The 14,778-nt window shown below is 41.1% G+C and overlaps 1 protein-coding gene across 11 annotated transcripts in view; it reads right to left on the reverse strand.

Moving 5' to 3' along the window:
- CAST (calpastatin) overlaps positions 1 to 14,778 on the reverse strand; it is a 63,805-nt gene that overhangs the window by 20,009 nt on the left and 29,018 nt on the right. For 9 of the 11 annotated variants that reach the window (XM_057423918.1, XM_057423909.1, XM_057423914.1 and 6 more), the window contains 6 exons: positions 8,761 to 8,820; positions 3,746 to 3,796; positions 3,387 to 3,443; positions 2,957 to 3,061; positions 1,294 to 1,389; positions 703 to 804 (listed from right to left, as the gene is read on the reverse strand). In XM_057423918.1, coding sequence (XP_057279901.1) covers positions 703 to 804; positions 1,294 to 1,389; positions 2,957 to 3,061; positions 3,387 to 3,443; positions 3,746 to 3,796; positions 8,761 to 8,820 — 471 coding nt within the window. The remainder of the gene's footprint in view (positions 1 to 702; positions 805 to 1,293; positions 1,390 to 2,956; positions 3,062 to 3,386; positions 3,444 to 3,745; positions 3,797 to 8,760; positions 8,821 to 14,778) is intronic. The other 2 variants (XM_057423912.1, XM_057423917.1) reach the window with 1 other exon arrangement.

Raw genomic sequence — 14,778 nt, forward strand, 5'->3', positions numbered from 1 at the left:
ATCTTTAATACCTCTAGCTAAGTTTAATTCTAACTGGGCCTTAGCTTTCCTAACCTGGTCCCTAGCTTCTCGGACAACATCCCTGTACTCTTCTCATGCCACCTGTCCTTGCTTCCACTTACTATAAGCCTCTTTTTTCAACTGAATTTTCCTCAGAGGCTCCTCATCCACCCAAGGAGGTCTCCTGGCCCTCCTGCTGCACTTCCTTATGGTTGGGATGCAACACTCCTGAGCTTGCAGCAGGTGATCCTTGAATGTCAACCAACAGTCTTGGGCCCCTCTGCCCTATAGGGCTGTATTCATTCTTCTTATGTTACTTTCCCAAACTAACTCAGAAAAGTATGCTTCCTTCCCCAAATTCTTGAGGTATTACTCTTTCTCAAGTAGAAATGAAATCTCCTAGATTGCTTAATGCTCTCTTATGTCTCCATCATTGCCTTTTGTAGATGCACTGGAGACCATGCCTGGAAGTCAGTTAAAAAAGCAACAACTGTCTTTACTGACCCTGTTTTCTACTGAGATACATTCATAACTGTATCATTTCTGTTTTACCGAAAAAAGCACTAAAATGCAACTGTGCAAACTCTGTTTCACCCCTTAGCAGATCTAAGCAACAAATACTGTATCAATGTAGTAGTGAGCAACTATAGACATATTTCAGAGATTAATCCTCTAAAAAATAAAAATTAAAATGCAAAATACCGTAACTTCTGGAACAGTGTAAACAGGACTAGTAGGCACAACTTCCTCAGGTCCACCCAGGGTATCTATTAGGCTATCTAGTGCTGACTCATCCATTCCAGCCTAAGGAAAATAAAAAATAAAACCATTCTAGAAGTTACCATGCTGTACAAAAAAAAAAATCTGAATCATTTGGTGAATCTGCAGAAAACTCCTGGAAACAAGACTAAAAGCTTCCTGCACTTGCCAAATTTTTCAGTGGGAAATGTTCTTCCACTCTTTCCCTAGTGTCAGTAACAGACTCATTTGTATTCACGCACCAGCTCAGATGCAGGGATATACAAACATAACTGAAAATAAAGAGTAATTAAGTTTATGCTAGTTGTGGTAAAATTTATTCTAAACAAGCCCTATTTGACAAAGCATAAATGACATGCCACTAGTTTATTACCTATTCTTTCAGATAGTCCTTCACCACCATACGTAACTATTACATAGCAGTACTTCAGCAGTTACCGATATTTTTTTCCTGAAATAGAAGTGTTTCAGAGAGAGAAACACCCTCCAAGTCATTTTTACATGGACGCATTTATCTGGGACTTGTTTACCAACCTCGCTGCTTGACTTATCAGCCACAGGAACTACGCTTGCACCAGCTGCAGCTGCACTGGCTGCAGGAGCCTCTGTGGACATTTTCTCAGACTTGGGCTAGAGAATTTAGGAAAAAAAAAAAGAGCTATATTATACGGCCCTATGTTAAAAATTCAAGAGACAAAACAAAGTAAACCAGAGATCTTCTACACAGGCATACGTATCTATTTGCCCTCTTCATCTACATTTCGAATACGAAGCTGGTTCTACCTACTAGCTGAGTGGTCTGGAAGTTGAGTAGCTGCACACTGTGTGATACTGAGCCCAGTCTAAAACATACAACTCTGAGGCTGCATGTATTTTTTTTGACTCAGCAACAGGCTAATGAACCTGCCCAGGGTCCAGATACCGGGGCAAAGCAAGCTACCATCTACCTGCAGTACTACAGAGTCATTCTCCATTTCCAGAGTGGTTTTGCTGTGATAAAGGAAGCATGCCATTTTAAATACTTTACTCCCCCGTTTTACTTCACCAGTAAAAGAAATCTCCAGTGCAGAAAGACTACGAGGCTCCTTTCAAGTCTCTTCTGAAAGCTTTCACTTATACCTCGTAGTTCTCAATATACCATAAACACTAGCAGCAAATACTGTTCAAACAGGAAGGGTGAGAACTGCTTCAGTGAGTTAGGTGCAGGCACAACACCAACACAAAATTAAGACTTTCTCATTTACTGCAAAAAAGTGGGTTACAACAGAACTGCAGGAGTCCTTCATATTACATTTGCTTTATCACCCAGACATGTGCAGACCAGAAAACCAAAAGATCTAGATCCTGACTCAACCATACACTTTTACTTCAGATTTTTCTCCACTTGCCCCTCTGAAAATGACTGCACCCCGAGTTTTTCCCCAACCTTTCTCTTCCTTGTAGTCACGGTTTATGGGCTACCTCACTGCAAACCTGCAACCTGCTGACCTACTACATATAGAGCCAACACTGCTACTACATAGATGCCTGGAAGCCCCTAGATGAACGAGCTCTATGATGGCAATGCTCACATAAACAAAGCTTGACTGACCAGACAGTCCCTTCTATTCACTTCTGCCATGAAGGGGCAAGGGAAAAGACTGGCAAAGTACCGATTCTAACAACGTAGCTGCAAGGAACTTGCAAAAAAGCTTGCCTGAACGGCAGAGGAGCCCCAAACCCATAACACATGGTAGCCAACCTATACGTGTGAGGATATTAACATCACTTGCTTGGCTAACAGGCAAGTCCTGGAAAAACTGATGTATGAAGAGGACAGCAAAAGGTGGACACACATCAGGATCACCAAAAAACCAGTGCAAACTACCCATACCATGTGGCTGGGTGGCTCAATCCGCAGCCGATGCTTATTCTCTAATGCTGTTATGGGTTAGCTGGAAGTGGTATATTCCGGATGGTGTTTATGTTACTTAATGGGTAAAATGTGAACTTCCTACGTTCCAGACTTTAAAGCAGCACAAGGAGGTCTGTCACAGCCACCTTTAATCACAAGGCAGCTCTTAAGCTTTTCTACATTGTGAATTTTGGGAGTGTAGTCTCACTTGCAATATTCAGCATAAGAATCCATCTTGAAACGAATTTTTAACCCCTATAATAACATAAACAGTAAAAATTTCATTTGCTACTTCTGCCATACCTTTGCTGTCTCTATGGAGATTGCTTGTGGAGGCTGGCCAGCTTGAGCTGTAGTTACTTTTTCTGCATTATTTGTTGTCAGAGAAGGGGAAGTTTGGCTTTTTGCCTGTGTAGAGACAAACTATTATTAGATACAAAAATGTTTATGGGATGGATTTGGGTTTTGGTGTAGTTTTGTTTGTTCGTGGTTTTTGTGCTTTTTTTTTAGGGAGGGAGAGTGGGACGGAAGAAAGGAAGAAGGAACAGGGGAAGGAAGGGAGGAAAAGATGGAAGGAAAGAAAGGAGGAGGGAAGGAAGGGAGAAAGGGAGGAAGGCAAGGAAGGAGACAAAGAGGAAGGAAGGGAGGGAAATACCACTGCAGCCTTTTTTTTTTGGGGGGGGGAAGAGAGTTTGGAAAAAAAAAAAAAAGAGAGAAAACCTGTACAACTTACACCATTGGGTTCCTTTTGCCTCTCTTCAGACAGCTGTTTATTTTGAGAGTCTGTTGGCTGTCATAAAATAAAAAACTTAGATAATTTATCCTTACCATTATTCAATGTTTTGAATCATGATCTACCCTAGCTCAAATAAGCACAAGACAGATTAAAGGTGGTTAACAGAACACCTCCTGAGCTGCTGCATTTCCACGCCTGTTTGTTCCTTGCTCCTGTGAACACAGGAACATTAGAATGTTACTAATCACATGGCAGTTTCATGTGGCACAGCAGTGGCAAAGAGTTTAGCCTCTTTCTACAAAGTTAGTCATAGTCCAAAGTACAGCACTTGCCAAAGGTGAAAGGTAGGTATTTACCTTGGTTGACTGCGTGCTTTTTCCAGACTCTGTTATGGTTGTTGGTGCAGGCTGAAATATAAGTAACATATATTCAGATGGAGATTAATATACTTAGTTATTTCTAAGGAGTGGGCTTATAAACAGAAGAATATCAGGTTCATGTTTGTGAGCACTTGTGCTATGTAATTAATATACAGTGTCCTGATCTAATAGTTTACAACATTCCAACACAGACCTCCACTCCAGGGCCCACAGGTCACATGTGTGCAAACACACATATACACACACTCCTCATATAGAAGATAGAAAAGAGAGGGAAAGAAGGTGTCAAACAAATAGAATGAACAGTTTGATTTACACTTGCAAATTTTCTGCAGCCATGACACCAAATTGATTCCTGTGATTCACCTCATGTCAAAGTACAGTAACCAACAGATTTCTACTAGTAGAAACATGAACACTGAAAAATTCAAGAAGTTGTATGTGGTAAGAAGAAAGAAATATTGAAATGCTAGCCTCCTCACTGTATTTTTCTTTTTTTCCTCCTCTTGTTTCTTCAGCAGTGCTACAATTAACACAAAAAGAGCCAGCCAGCCAGAATTCTTCCCTATCCCCTCTATTCTACTAATACATTGAGCACATTTAAAAGATACTAAGAGACAAATAATTGTTGGTTTTTTTTCCCAGTAGCCTATTAAAAATCAGTGAACAACCAAAAGAAAACAAAAAAGCAAACCAACTATTAGGCGGTAATTATAGATTTCTTTATTCTTGATAGATTTCTATTCTTCTTATAGATTTTTCTCATTTCAGCTCCCAAATATTAATTAACATTGCTATACTTCCAGCTTCTCTTTTCTAGCTGACCACATTTGCCACATTTGTTTACCGTGTGTTATGCAAGTATTCACACCCCCACAATGAACCACAGACACTTGGCTGGGAAATGCTGAATGTGCATAAAAACACAGATGCCTGGGCATAATCTTTGCAAAGATCTCAAGGCTGTACATCACAGTGAAGAACACACCACCACCACAAGTAAGTCCCAACATGGAAAATATTGATAGAGAAGGAGGACAAAAATTTTCCAAAATCCAAAATGGAGAAAAAAACTAATATTAAAAAAAAAAATCACTTAACTTCTCAAGATTCCTTGCTTTGGATTTTCTCTTGACGTTTAACTTGATTAAAAAACACATATGGTATGATTCAACCATGCTGTTTATGCTCCCACTTGTACATCCTCATTACATGACTACCATACGGTTAACTCAAAGACATACATCCACTATTTGTGTACCTGTAAATAATCCTGTATTGAAAAGGTAATCCTAGATTTTCAGATTTTAAGCTAAAAAAGGTTGGTCATGTTTATGCAGCATCTAAAGCAAAGAGTCAACGAGACATAAGACGTCCTTCAGCTGCAAGGCTGCAGAGAAACCTAACAGATGTGCAAGCTTGAGGTCCAAGAAAGAGAGTCTGACTTTTCCTGCTGTGGGACTGTTGTAGGCATATAGTTTGGTTTTTTTTTTAAAAAAGGACTTTTTATGTAGATATAGTTAAAAACTGGAACCTGTGTCACTATGGAAAAGCCTGAACAGATACAGGGGCCTCCTAAAAGGTCGGGATGACCTGGGAAAAACCCTAATGAAGATCATTGACAGCCAGGGAAGAGGCACTGGCCTTCTGCAGGTGGAATGAGAAAAACAGAACTGAGAAAAACAGGACTAACAAACCTCTGATCAGTAAAAACTATTAGTGAAGACTGGTACATCCTGAAAACACATGGACACTACCAAGGTATGTCTCTAATGTATCAGTATAACATGATTAGCGTGTTCTTTCGGTGAACTATCTTCATTATAATCTCATCTCTTAAACTAAAAATCACTCCCACAACTCAAAAGACTCCTGGACAGGTGAGAAGACCCCTCCCTGAGCAGCACTACAAAAACAAACGATGTCATCTTATGTAAATTAACTGACTAGTCATTAAATGGTGGGAGGGTTACAGGGGGTTACTAACCTGAGTTACATTGTATAAAAATGTGAATTTTATGGGGCAGTGAGCTAGCTCAGAGGGATACTACCTAGCGCCCCTTTTTGAGCAAACTTGGAATAAACAAATACTTTGGCTCTGTGTGTGAGAACTGGCTATTGCACGCTTGGCAGCCACAGGTCCTGGTTTTGGGACAACATGACTGTTGCCTGCTCAGGATTTTAAGTACCCTGCTGCTAGAGCGCAAATTCAGGTTTTCCTGTTGTGCTTTCAAGAAGAGGAGTAAACACCCTTTTTCTGCAGGACAGTAAAATCTATTTTCTTGCATTTCTGTCAACACATAACAACAGCTGTATAGAACATAAATTCAAATTCTCAGCCTGCCAAACCAGTTATTAGCAACTGCCTGCTTTTTCTTTCAATATTGTAAATATTATTATACTAAAGACTTAATGTGTTTTGGGTTTTTTTTTCAGGGTATGCACTATTCATGAGACTTTCATCTCTTCCAAACTGTGCAGAACTGCTCATACTATAAATTTATCTGTGACAATGCTGAAGAATATATGGGCTCACACACATGATCATGAACACATACATACACACACACATTTATTCAGGTACACTTTTAGCAACAACAGAATTAAAATTGACTGAAGAAAGAAAAAAATATTACCAGGCAAGTCAAACCCACAATTTTGGTATGAGACTATGTATATTCAAAGGCAACAATTCAGTCATCCTTTAAATAGTGTCAGCTCTGAGCAATCACACCCTGAAGCCACAGCTCAGTTTACACTGAGTATACACTGATCTCCTGTGGAGAAAGAGATGTTCCCTTCCCCTCTTACTGCCTGCTTCCACCTGCACTGCGCCAGTACCTGAAAGGCCACATCTTAAACTGACTCAGGAAACTGAAAAAACTGCCTGGGAAAGGAAATGAGGATTTTTTAACTAGTTACCTAGGTTACAGTGCAGTTGCATAACCACATGCAAAGAAAAGAAAGCTGGATGGGATCTGGTTTTGTTGTTGGCAGTACCCAGCTCCTTCCACTCTTCCAGTGAAAGCCACAGGATGCCTGCTCTCCACCCTAGTCCTCCAACCTTCCCACCTAACCCCTGAGGCTTCACCTACAGAACAAGGAGTTCCACATTCCTTTCTTTGCTGCAGTAACTCAGTTTTCTCAGAGGGGCATGATACTGAGGATTAATCTGAGGCAAAGGATTCAAATACAGAGAACTGGAAGCTAAAGACAGATCCTGAGCATGTCTAAGAGTACTAACACACCAGTGAGACTCTAGGAAAGACAAATGAGGTGGTTATCAAACAATCAAGAAAGATTTGGTAAATTGCAGGAAATTTTGGACTAGAAATGAAAATGACTCAGCAACCACACTTCTTTTCAAAGAAGTGTACTGTCAGAATGCAGATGACTTGCTTCATCCAGCAGGAGGAAGACATTAATAATGCAACAGGCATTAAAAGAAAACATTAACTGTCTTACACATGCAAATGCACGACATGGTTTCAAAGGGATTTGTGTTTACCAGTCTCACAGTACTGGAGTACAACTCTGCCGCTCTATTTCTGTCTTGTCTTGCAAACATAAGTTTTAAAGATCTGATTAGAAATCTACCACATTCTTCTGAGTGTTACTTCAAATTTCAAGTAAAGAAAGAACATAAACATTTTTAGACGGCTAATTGGGAAAACAGCATCAGTAACAAACATGATACGAGTGAGTTTGCTCACAAATGTGACAGGACAGGAAACCAGAGATCTGCAGTACTTTCATTTATAAGTAATGATGATTGTGCATAATGGAAAAGGCTTAATTGTCATACAGCTCACTGCTACCAGTATGTGTCTTACACGTATTCATGGAGGAAAAGGGTTGTAAAAGGCTGAGAGGAACGAAATGGCTAACTTCAAGCACAGAAAAGATGGAGCTAGGCTGTCTTCACAGATGAACACTAAAAGGGCAAGAGGAAACAGATAAAAGTTGCAGCAAATCACAGAATCACACATTGATTTGGGCTGGAAGGGCCCTTATAGATCACCTAGTTCCACAGGCAGGGACACCTTTCACTGGACCAGAGCACTCCAAACTCCATCCAACCTGGCCTTGAACACTGTCAGGGATGGGGCAAGGGAACTTCCCATTTCATAAAAAGAAAAAAAATCACCATCATGAAGGTAGCAAAACATTAGCCCTGGCTACCCAGAGATGTTGTTTAATCTGCACACTTGCATGTATTCCAAGCTCATCTGGCAATGCTGTGAGGTGTCTGTTTTACCTACAGAGTGGCTCCGCCAGGACTAGAGGACCTCCAACCTCACTATTCTACATGTTCCTTCACTTGCATGTACCCAAGGTGCTGCGCAAGTCCTGGCTAGCCTAGTTTGGTATTCAAGACTTTTGTTGCTTTCACTGTTAAGATTATGGAAAATGACAGAGGGAGATATTCATTAATTGTTTGTTTAAACAATATTCATACATTCTGTTAGGCAACAGAGGCATAAGGGAGGATTACAGTTCTTGTCTAACAAGTAAAATACATGACTGATGACACATGTTTGGCACTAAAAAAATTCCAGTCATAAGGCAAGACAGAACAAGCGTAAATAACAAAGCCAGAGAAGCTGTCAGACAGGCAAAGATAAGAAATTAACAAGAAGATGCAGCTGTACGTACATTAAAAGCTGAAGCTTGTCCTGAATTCTTTGAATATGAGAATTTCCATTAGGTCAATAACCCTGTAATTACACTGGGGGGAGCTCTATACATGTCACAAGACGTGACTGACCAACATTAGAAATTTTGAGGGTTTTTTTTTGTTTGTTTTATTGCTGTTACAAAATCCTCTGAGTGCTTTCTATGGCATTTTTAGATATTTTTTAAAGAGAAAAATAAGATTCAGATCAGACATACAAAGTAAAGTTACTCAGTAACAAAGTGTTACAAAATGAATTCCATTTCTTCATATAGCTGTGCTTAACTGCAAGCACAAATTTCTCAGGAATTCATACCTTTGTTTCAGATGGCTTCATGGTTTGGGGTTTTGATGCATCCACAGTAGGGGACTGCTTCTAAAAGGGAAAAATACAAACGAATTAATTTCACCTTTGTTATACATACTGCTATTAAGCAAGCATAGGCTACCTGAAATCATTAGATACACAGCTAGAAGCTAAAAAAAAATATTACTGAAAATCAGACCTATCATTTTAGGTCTTCTGCCTTGCCTGTATTTCTACAATAAATGTATGTAGGATTTTGACAGCATGATGCTTGTAGATCTCACAACTTTTTTTCTCTTAACTTGTGCTGAAAACAAATTTCGCATGAAACCAAAACAAACTCAATTCCTGGTCTCACACTGAAGCACACATACTGGCTGTGCAAGAGCTGTCCATATTTCATTTTTCTTTTCTTTTGTGCAAAATGGTACTTCTGGATTTACTAGTCTGTTACATAAAATACTTAACACTACATTAGCAAACTCAAGTATGTTGAGTTAAAAAGGAATAATTTACCTCTACGTAACATACACAGCAGTGTTTCTACCTATCACGCAACCCTGTTGGAAAAGCTGCAAATGAAATGGTCTGTTTTTCTAGCTTTGGTGATATTAATCTGAGAACAGCCTGTTTTAATTCTGCTGTGACTGTATCAAACTTTAAAGCCCAGACATTAATATTCCAATACATTATACAGATGTAATACTACCCCTCTGTTCCTGCCTCATGTTCCTCTGCTCAAAGCTCTATTTGCTATCTCGATCACAGCAACACATACAGAGTTTACATTTAAATGAACAGCACAAGTTACTGACTTTTCCAGATTTCTTCTTCATGCTTATTATACCACTTGCTATATGAAAACACACAATCTGAATAAAGTCAGAAGCCATTCCACGAGTCCATACCTAGGGTGACGTCATACTCCCACAAAGAAAATCATCTCATTTCCGTAACTTTTCATAGTACAAGCATTTCTCAATGGTAACACAAAAGTTGTACAGGATTTAAAAGGTACATTACGATGGCGATGACGGCAGTGTGCTCTCCCCACAGGCATATGTGGTATCTTGCACATCTTAGTAAGAGGTTTGACTAAAAATACGCTAGACAGGATTTGCAACTGTCATACCACAGAAATGTAAGCAAGTAATACCTGCCTCCATGTACGTATGTATGTCTAGATTGACTATGTAATAGATGTATGGGTGGAGAAGTACACAGGAATGTATAATGCCTCCTACATCAGGATAAGAACAAGTTTTTTAAGAACATTTTTATATATTGGGTGGTGTTGGCTGATGAGAAACTTCACAAGAGCCTGCTTCAGTGGGCTCTCACAGCACAGGAAGCCAATCTTATCCTGGGCTAAGTCAAAAGGAACATGACCAGCAGGTTGAAGGAGGTGACTCTGCCCCTCTACTCTGCTCTCGTGAGACTGCACTTGGAGTACTGTGTACAGTTCTGGTGTCCTCAACATAAAAAGGACATGGAACTGTTGGAGCAAATGCAGAGGGCCACGAGGATGATCAGGGGCTGGAGCACCTCCTTTGTGAAGACAGGCTGAGAAAGTTGGAGCTGTTCAGCCTGGAAAAGAGAAGGCTGCGTGGAGACCGCATAGCAGCCTTCCAGTATCTGAAGGGGGGCTACAGGAATGCTGGGGAGGGACTCTTCATTAGGGACTGTAGTGGTAGCACAAGGGGTAACAGGTTAAAACTTAAACAGGGGAAGTTTAGATTGGATATAAAGAGGAAGTTCTTTACTGTAAGAGTGGTGAGGCACTGGATTGGGTTGCCCAAGGAAACTGTGAACGCTCCATACCTGACGGTGTTTGAGGCTGGGCTGGACAGACCCTTGGGTTACATGGTTTAGTGTGAGGTGTCCCTGCCCATGGCAGGGGCATTGGAACTTCGTAATCTTAAGGTCTTTTCCAACCCTAACTATTTTATGAGTCTATGATTCTGCATATTACCATTGGGTAATCTGTAGGCAACACCATATTTTCTTAATTGGCTCTTTAATAGTTTTTCCTTTTCTTTCTTCTCCATGGAATTAATCCACATTTCTTCTACGTGACTAACAAGTAGGTATGTCTTCTACGCCTTCTTATTAGTCACCCCAGTCCCTGTCCATTTAACAAAAACATATTTACCTGAGCCCTTTTGCCTTTAGCCCTCCCCACCAAGGCATTTTCCCGCAATACACTAAAAAGTTCACTCCCAAGCTCCAGCACAGCAGCACCACTATGACCTGCAGAGAGCAGTGAAAACCTCAAAATAATCCAGCTGCTTCTTTTTACTCTATCCAGCTGGACTAGAGCAACTAGCAGCAACTAGATGAGTTTAAATGTTCATGGAGGAAGATTAATAGTTTGGGAACAGATGAGCATGTAATGCATAGCTGCTGCTCAGCACAGCTCCTACTCAGAACTATGGAGAATGCCACACCATCCTCCCTGTAAAGACTCACGGCTGATTTGGGGAAACAAAATCCTGCTCTGGGAAGCTGGGGGAGGGGGAGGGGAAACGGGAAGGGTGGCGAGTAGCAGAGGGCACCCTCCTACAGACAGGCAGTGCTGTGTCACACTGGTCTGTGGGCTTCCTCAGCGGTATTACATGCCCCACTTGTCACCTTCTCCCTGAATTCCACAACATTCGCGGGCTCTTAGAGCGTGTGTCTCCAAGCACACTGCACCTGGCAGACTGACAATGCAAAAAGCTGCGAGGTCCAACCCCCCCCCTCATTTGGCAGTCACTGCACAGCCAGTCAACACCAGCCTGACTCTGTGGACAGCTTGTCACTGTGGTTGTTGTGGTTTTCCTCTTCTGAGGGCTGTGTACTATGGCCAGCAATGCCAGCTGTCAACCAGCTGCACAGTCAGACTGCAGAAGGGGCGAAGCAACACACAGATGCCTGTCAGGCATGGATGTAAATATTAAACTGTTGCCTAGCAACAGGCATAATAACTGCCTGATGCATAGTTCTCACCATGGAGGTGCGAACCCCTGCTGAGCCTGGGCCAGACACCCCCTCACAAACAGTGAAGCTGCCAAACAGAACAGCAAGAACAAAGAGATTTCAACTCACCCTGGCAGTCAGGGATTGGCAGAGAAAGCCAGGCAGCCCTCCCGCTGGGAGAGCAGGGTGTTTGTTGTGTTGTTAGGGATCCCCTGAGACAGAAACATGAGCATCACTGGTGCTGACACCCGCTCCTCCTGTGTCAGCACCCCTGTGGGTCCTCCCCAGACATAGGTACGGATGCTGAGGATCCCATTCCAGCCCCAGCCCTGAACCAAGGGAGGGAGCTGCTGGAGGTCCCAGCCTGTGGGACAGTTGCTGCATGGCTTTTCATAAAGCACCTTTGCAAGTTGGGCGAGGAGGCAAACTGGACAGCAAAGCACCCAGGACCACAGCGATTCATGGGCAAGAAGCATGACCACCTGCAGAGGAGCCCACCAACAGCATGAGACCACCACAACAGGGGCTCAAAAGACGAAGAAGAGGTTACAGGCTAACACTGATTAAGCAGGGGCTGGTAACTGAATTACCCACTGCAGGGTCACAGCCTGTGCTCTCACCAACCTGCTTGGCAGACAGGAGAGGCATGGACAGACAAGCACAGGAACTGACCAGTAGACCTCAGATGCTCTTGGCAATGAGTCAGAGGATGGCTTACCAGAAAGGGCTGATGAGAAGACTTGGATCTAATTTCGTAAGAGAAGGAATACCCTTAGAAACATATTTGTCAAATTAGCAGGGCAGTTGACATGGTACTGTTGAAAGAGAACAATCACAAAAGCCAAGAAGTGGGTTAGTAAAATAACAAAAGAAGCTGACCAAAACCTGGTTATCTAGCCTCACTGCATGTACTGAGAAAAAAAATAAAGTGAGAAACATCACACAAAAGTAATTTTAACTGCGCAGAGAATTGGATGCAAACACCCTTTGGAAAAAACGCAAGTGAAGAAATCCGTGAGAGCACTGGTCATGGAGACCACCCCATATGGTGTTGAGAGCTATCAGCAACTAAAACTACCAACTTGGTGAATTCATGAAAACCGTTCATAAGACTGAGGAAGGCCAGTGCCCACCTTTAGAAAGGAGCCCAGTGCACCAATTGGCTACCTTCAAAAACAGAACAGACGCTGGAAAAATGTACCAAGCAACTAACACCGAAACACTTAGCTGACAACGTGAGAATAAACAAGAATCAAAAGACTGATAAAGAATAAGGCACATAAAGACAGTGCAACACTTAATACACACAAACATGGAAATAAGCTCAGCAAACAGACCTAGGACATGTTGTCACTGCAACTTCTCATAGTACTTGAGGTGACATTTTCTTGAAAGAAATGGGGGAGGTGTTTACCTATGGTTACAATGCTACAGGCTAGCATACTCTTGCAAAATAAAACCAAGAAAAGAGGAATCTGAGATAGAAACCTGTTAACATGACAACATAAATGTAAAATATGAGAATAACTTTCCATCCTTTTTGGCTTGAGGATCTGTAGGTCAAGTGCTAGGGCAGTTTTGGCTGTCACACTGCAATATAGATGAATAAAGAAAGACCTGAGGATCCTTTTAGGGAAAAAAAAAAAAAAAAAAAAAAAAGGATAAATAAGTATGCATGAGGAACTTAGCGACAGGAAAAGCAAGTTAGCACCTGATGTGTCTTCCTCCAGTTAAGGACCCAAGAAAATGGAAAAACAAGAAAATGGCTTATTCTACAACAAGAATCTCTCAAGTGAGAGCTTCAAGATCTTCCTTTCTGGGAGATAAGTTGCTCCATAGCAGAAGCCATATAGACGAAGCAGGGGTTGCAGCCCTAGCAGCCTTCGGGGAAGCTTATATACATATTTTCTCTATGGACAGAGTACCCAAGAGCCACCCAGGTACCCTTCTGGGCTTACACACATTACATCTGAGGAAATTGGGGCTGTTTCTCAGACTAATGTCAACTTTACTATTTCAGTATTACTAACTTACAGAGTTACTTCGATACAGCTGTGCAATGCAAGGCAAAACTTAATCTAGCTGACTACAAATGGTTGCTTCTTTACATTACTGGTTCTGGTACCAAGTTTTAATTACGAGTGTTTGTAATACATGGACCACAAATGCTCTCTGGAGAACTTCTGTGAAAAATAATGGATTATTTCACTGAAGTGTAAAATACCACTTGAGCTGTATGGGTTAAACCTCTCACTTTGAAGGTACGTGGCAATGGCTGTGCAACCCTCACTTACCCAGACACACAAAGACAGTCAGCAGGCAGAAGGCAGGCCGGGAATCATAGAATCATAGAACGGTTTGGGTTGGAAAGAATCTTGGAGACAATCCAGTTCCTTCAACACTTGCAGAGATGGCACTAAGAAGACATTCAAGCCCCTCACAATGCCCTTCATAACACAGCAAGCAAAGCGATATGCAGTCTTCAAAATATATTTGAACTGGAGAATCAGTATGTTGATCCGTGGTATAAACTAAACTCCATTAATTTTCCATTAAGCTGGAGTTGCAAGAAACAACCTGAACCAACATCCGCGCGTATATACAAATATATATACACATATCAAATACATAAGTATATATATAAATGTACACACTTATATAAAAAATACATAAGCAAATATATATTTAAAGCTACACAGCAACTAAGATATGCAGTGATTTAATAGCCAAGTTAAAAATCAAAAATTTGAGAGCTCTTGAGTGTCATTTTCCATCCCAAGCAATGCTGGAAACATTATTTTGTAATTATTGTTCTTAACAAATTAGTTGCAGAACTATGTATAACAGAAACAACACCTTTCTAAGTGAAAGATAAAATACCCACACACAACCAAGAGAGCAGTACTTTTTCCAAGATTTCAGCATTCAGTTAATTTTGCAGAGTTTTAATATTAATAACTTGATGACATGGAAGAGCAGGATATAGGCTTCCAGTATATTATGCACACACTGGTATATTTACTTTAAACATTCCTACTATATATGCCACTATGTTGTCCTGTTTTGACG

The sequence above is a fragment of the Pezoporus wallicus genome, unplaced genomic scaffold, assembly GCF_028554395.1.
Source record: "Pezoporus wallicus isolate ANWC-B61680 ecotype Strahan unplaced genomic scaffold, APGP_CSIRO_Pwel_v1 contig_7363, whole genome shotgun sequence".
Classification (NCBI taxonomy): Eukaryota; Metazoa; Chordata; class Aves; order Psittaciformes; family Psittacidae; genus Pezoporus; species Pezoporus wallicus.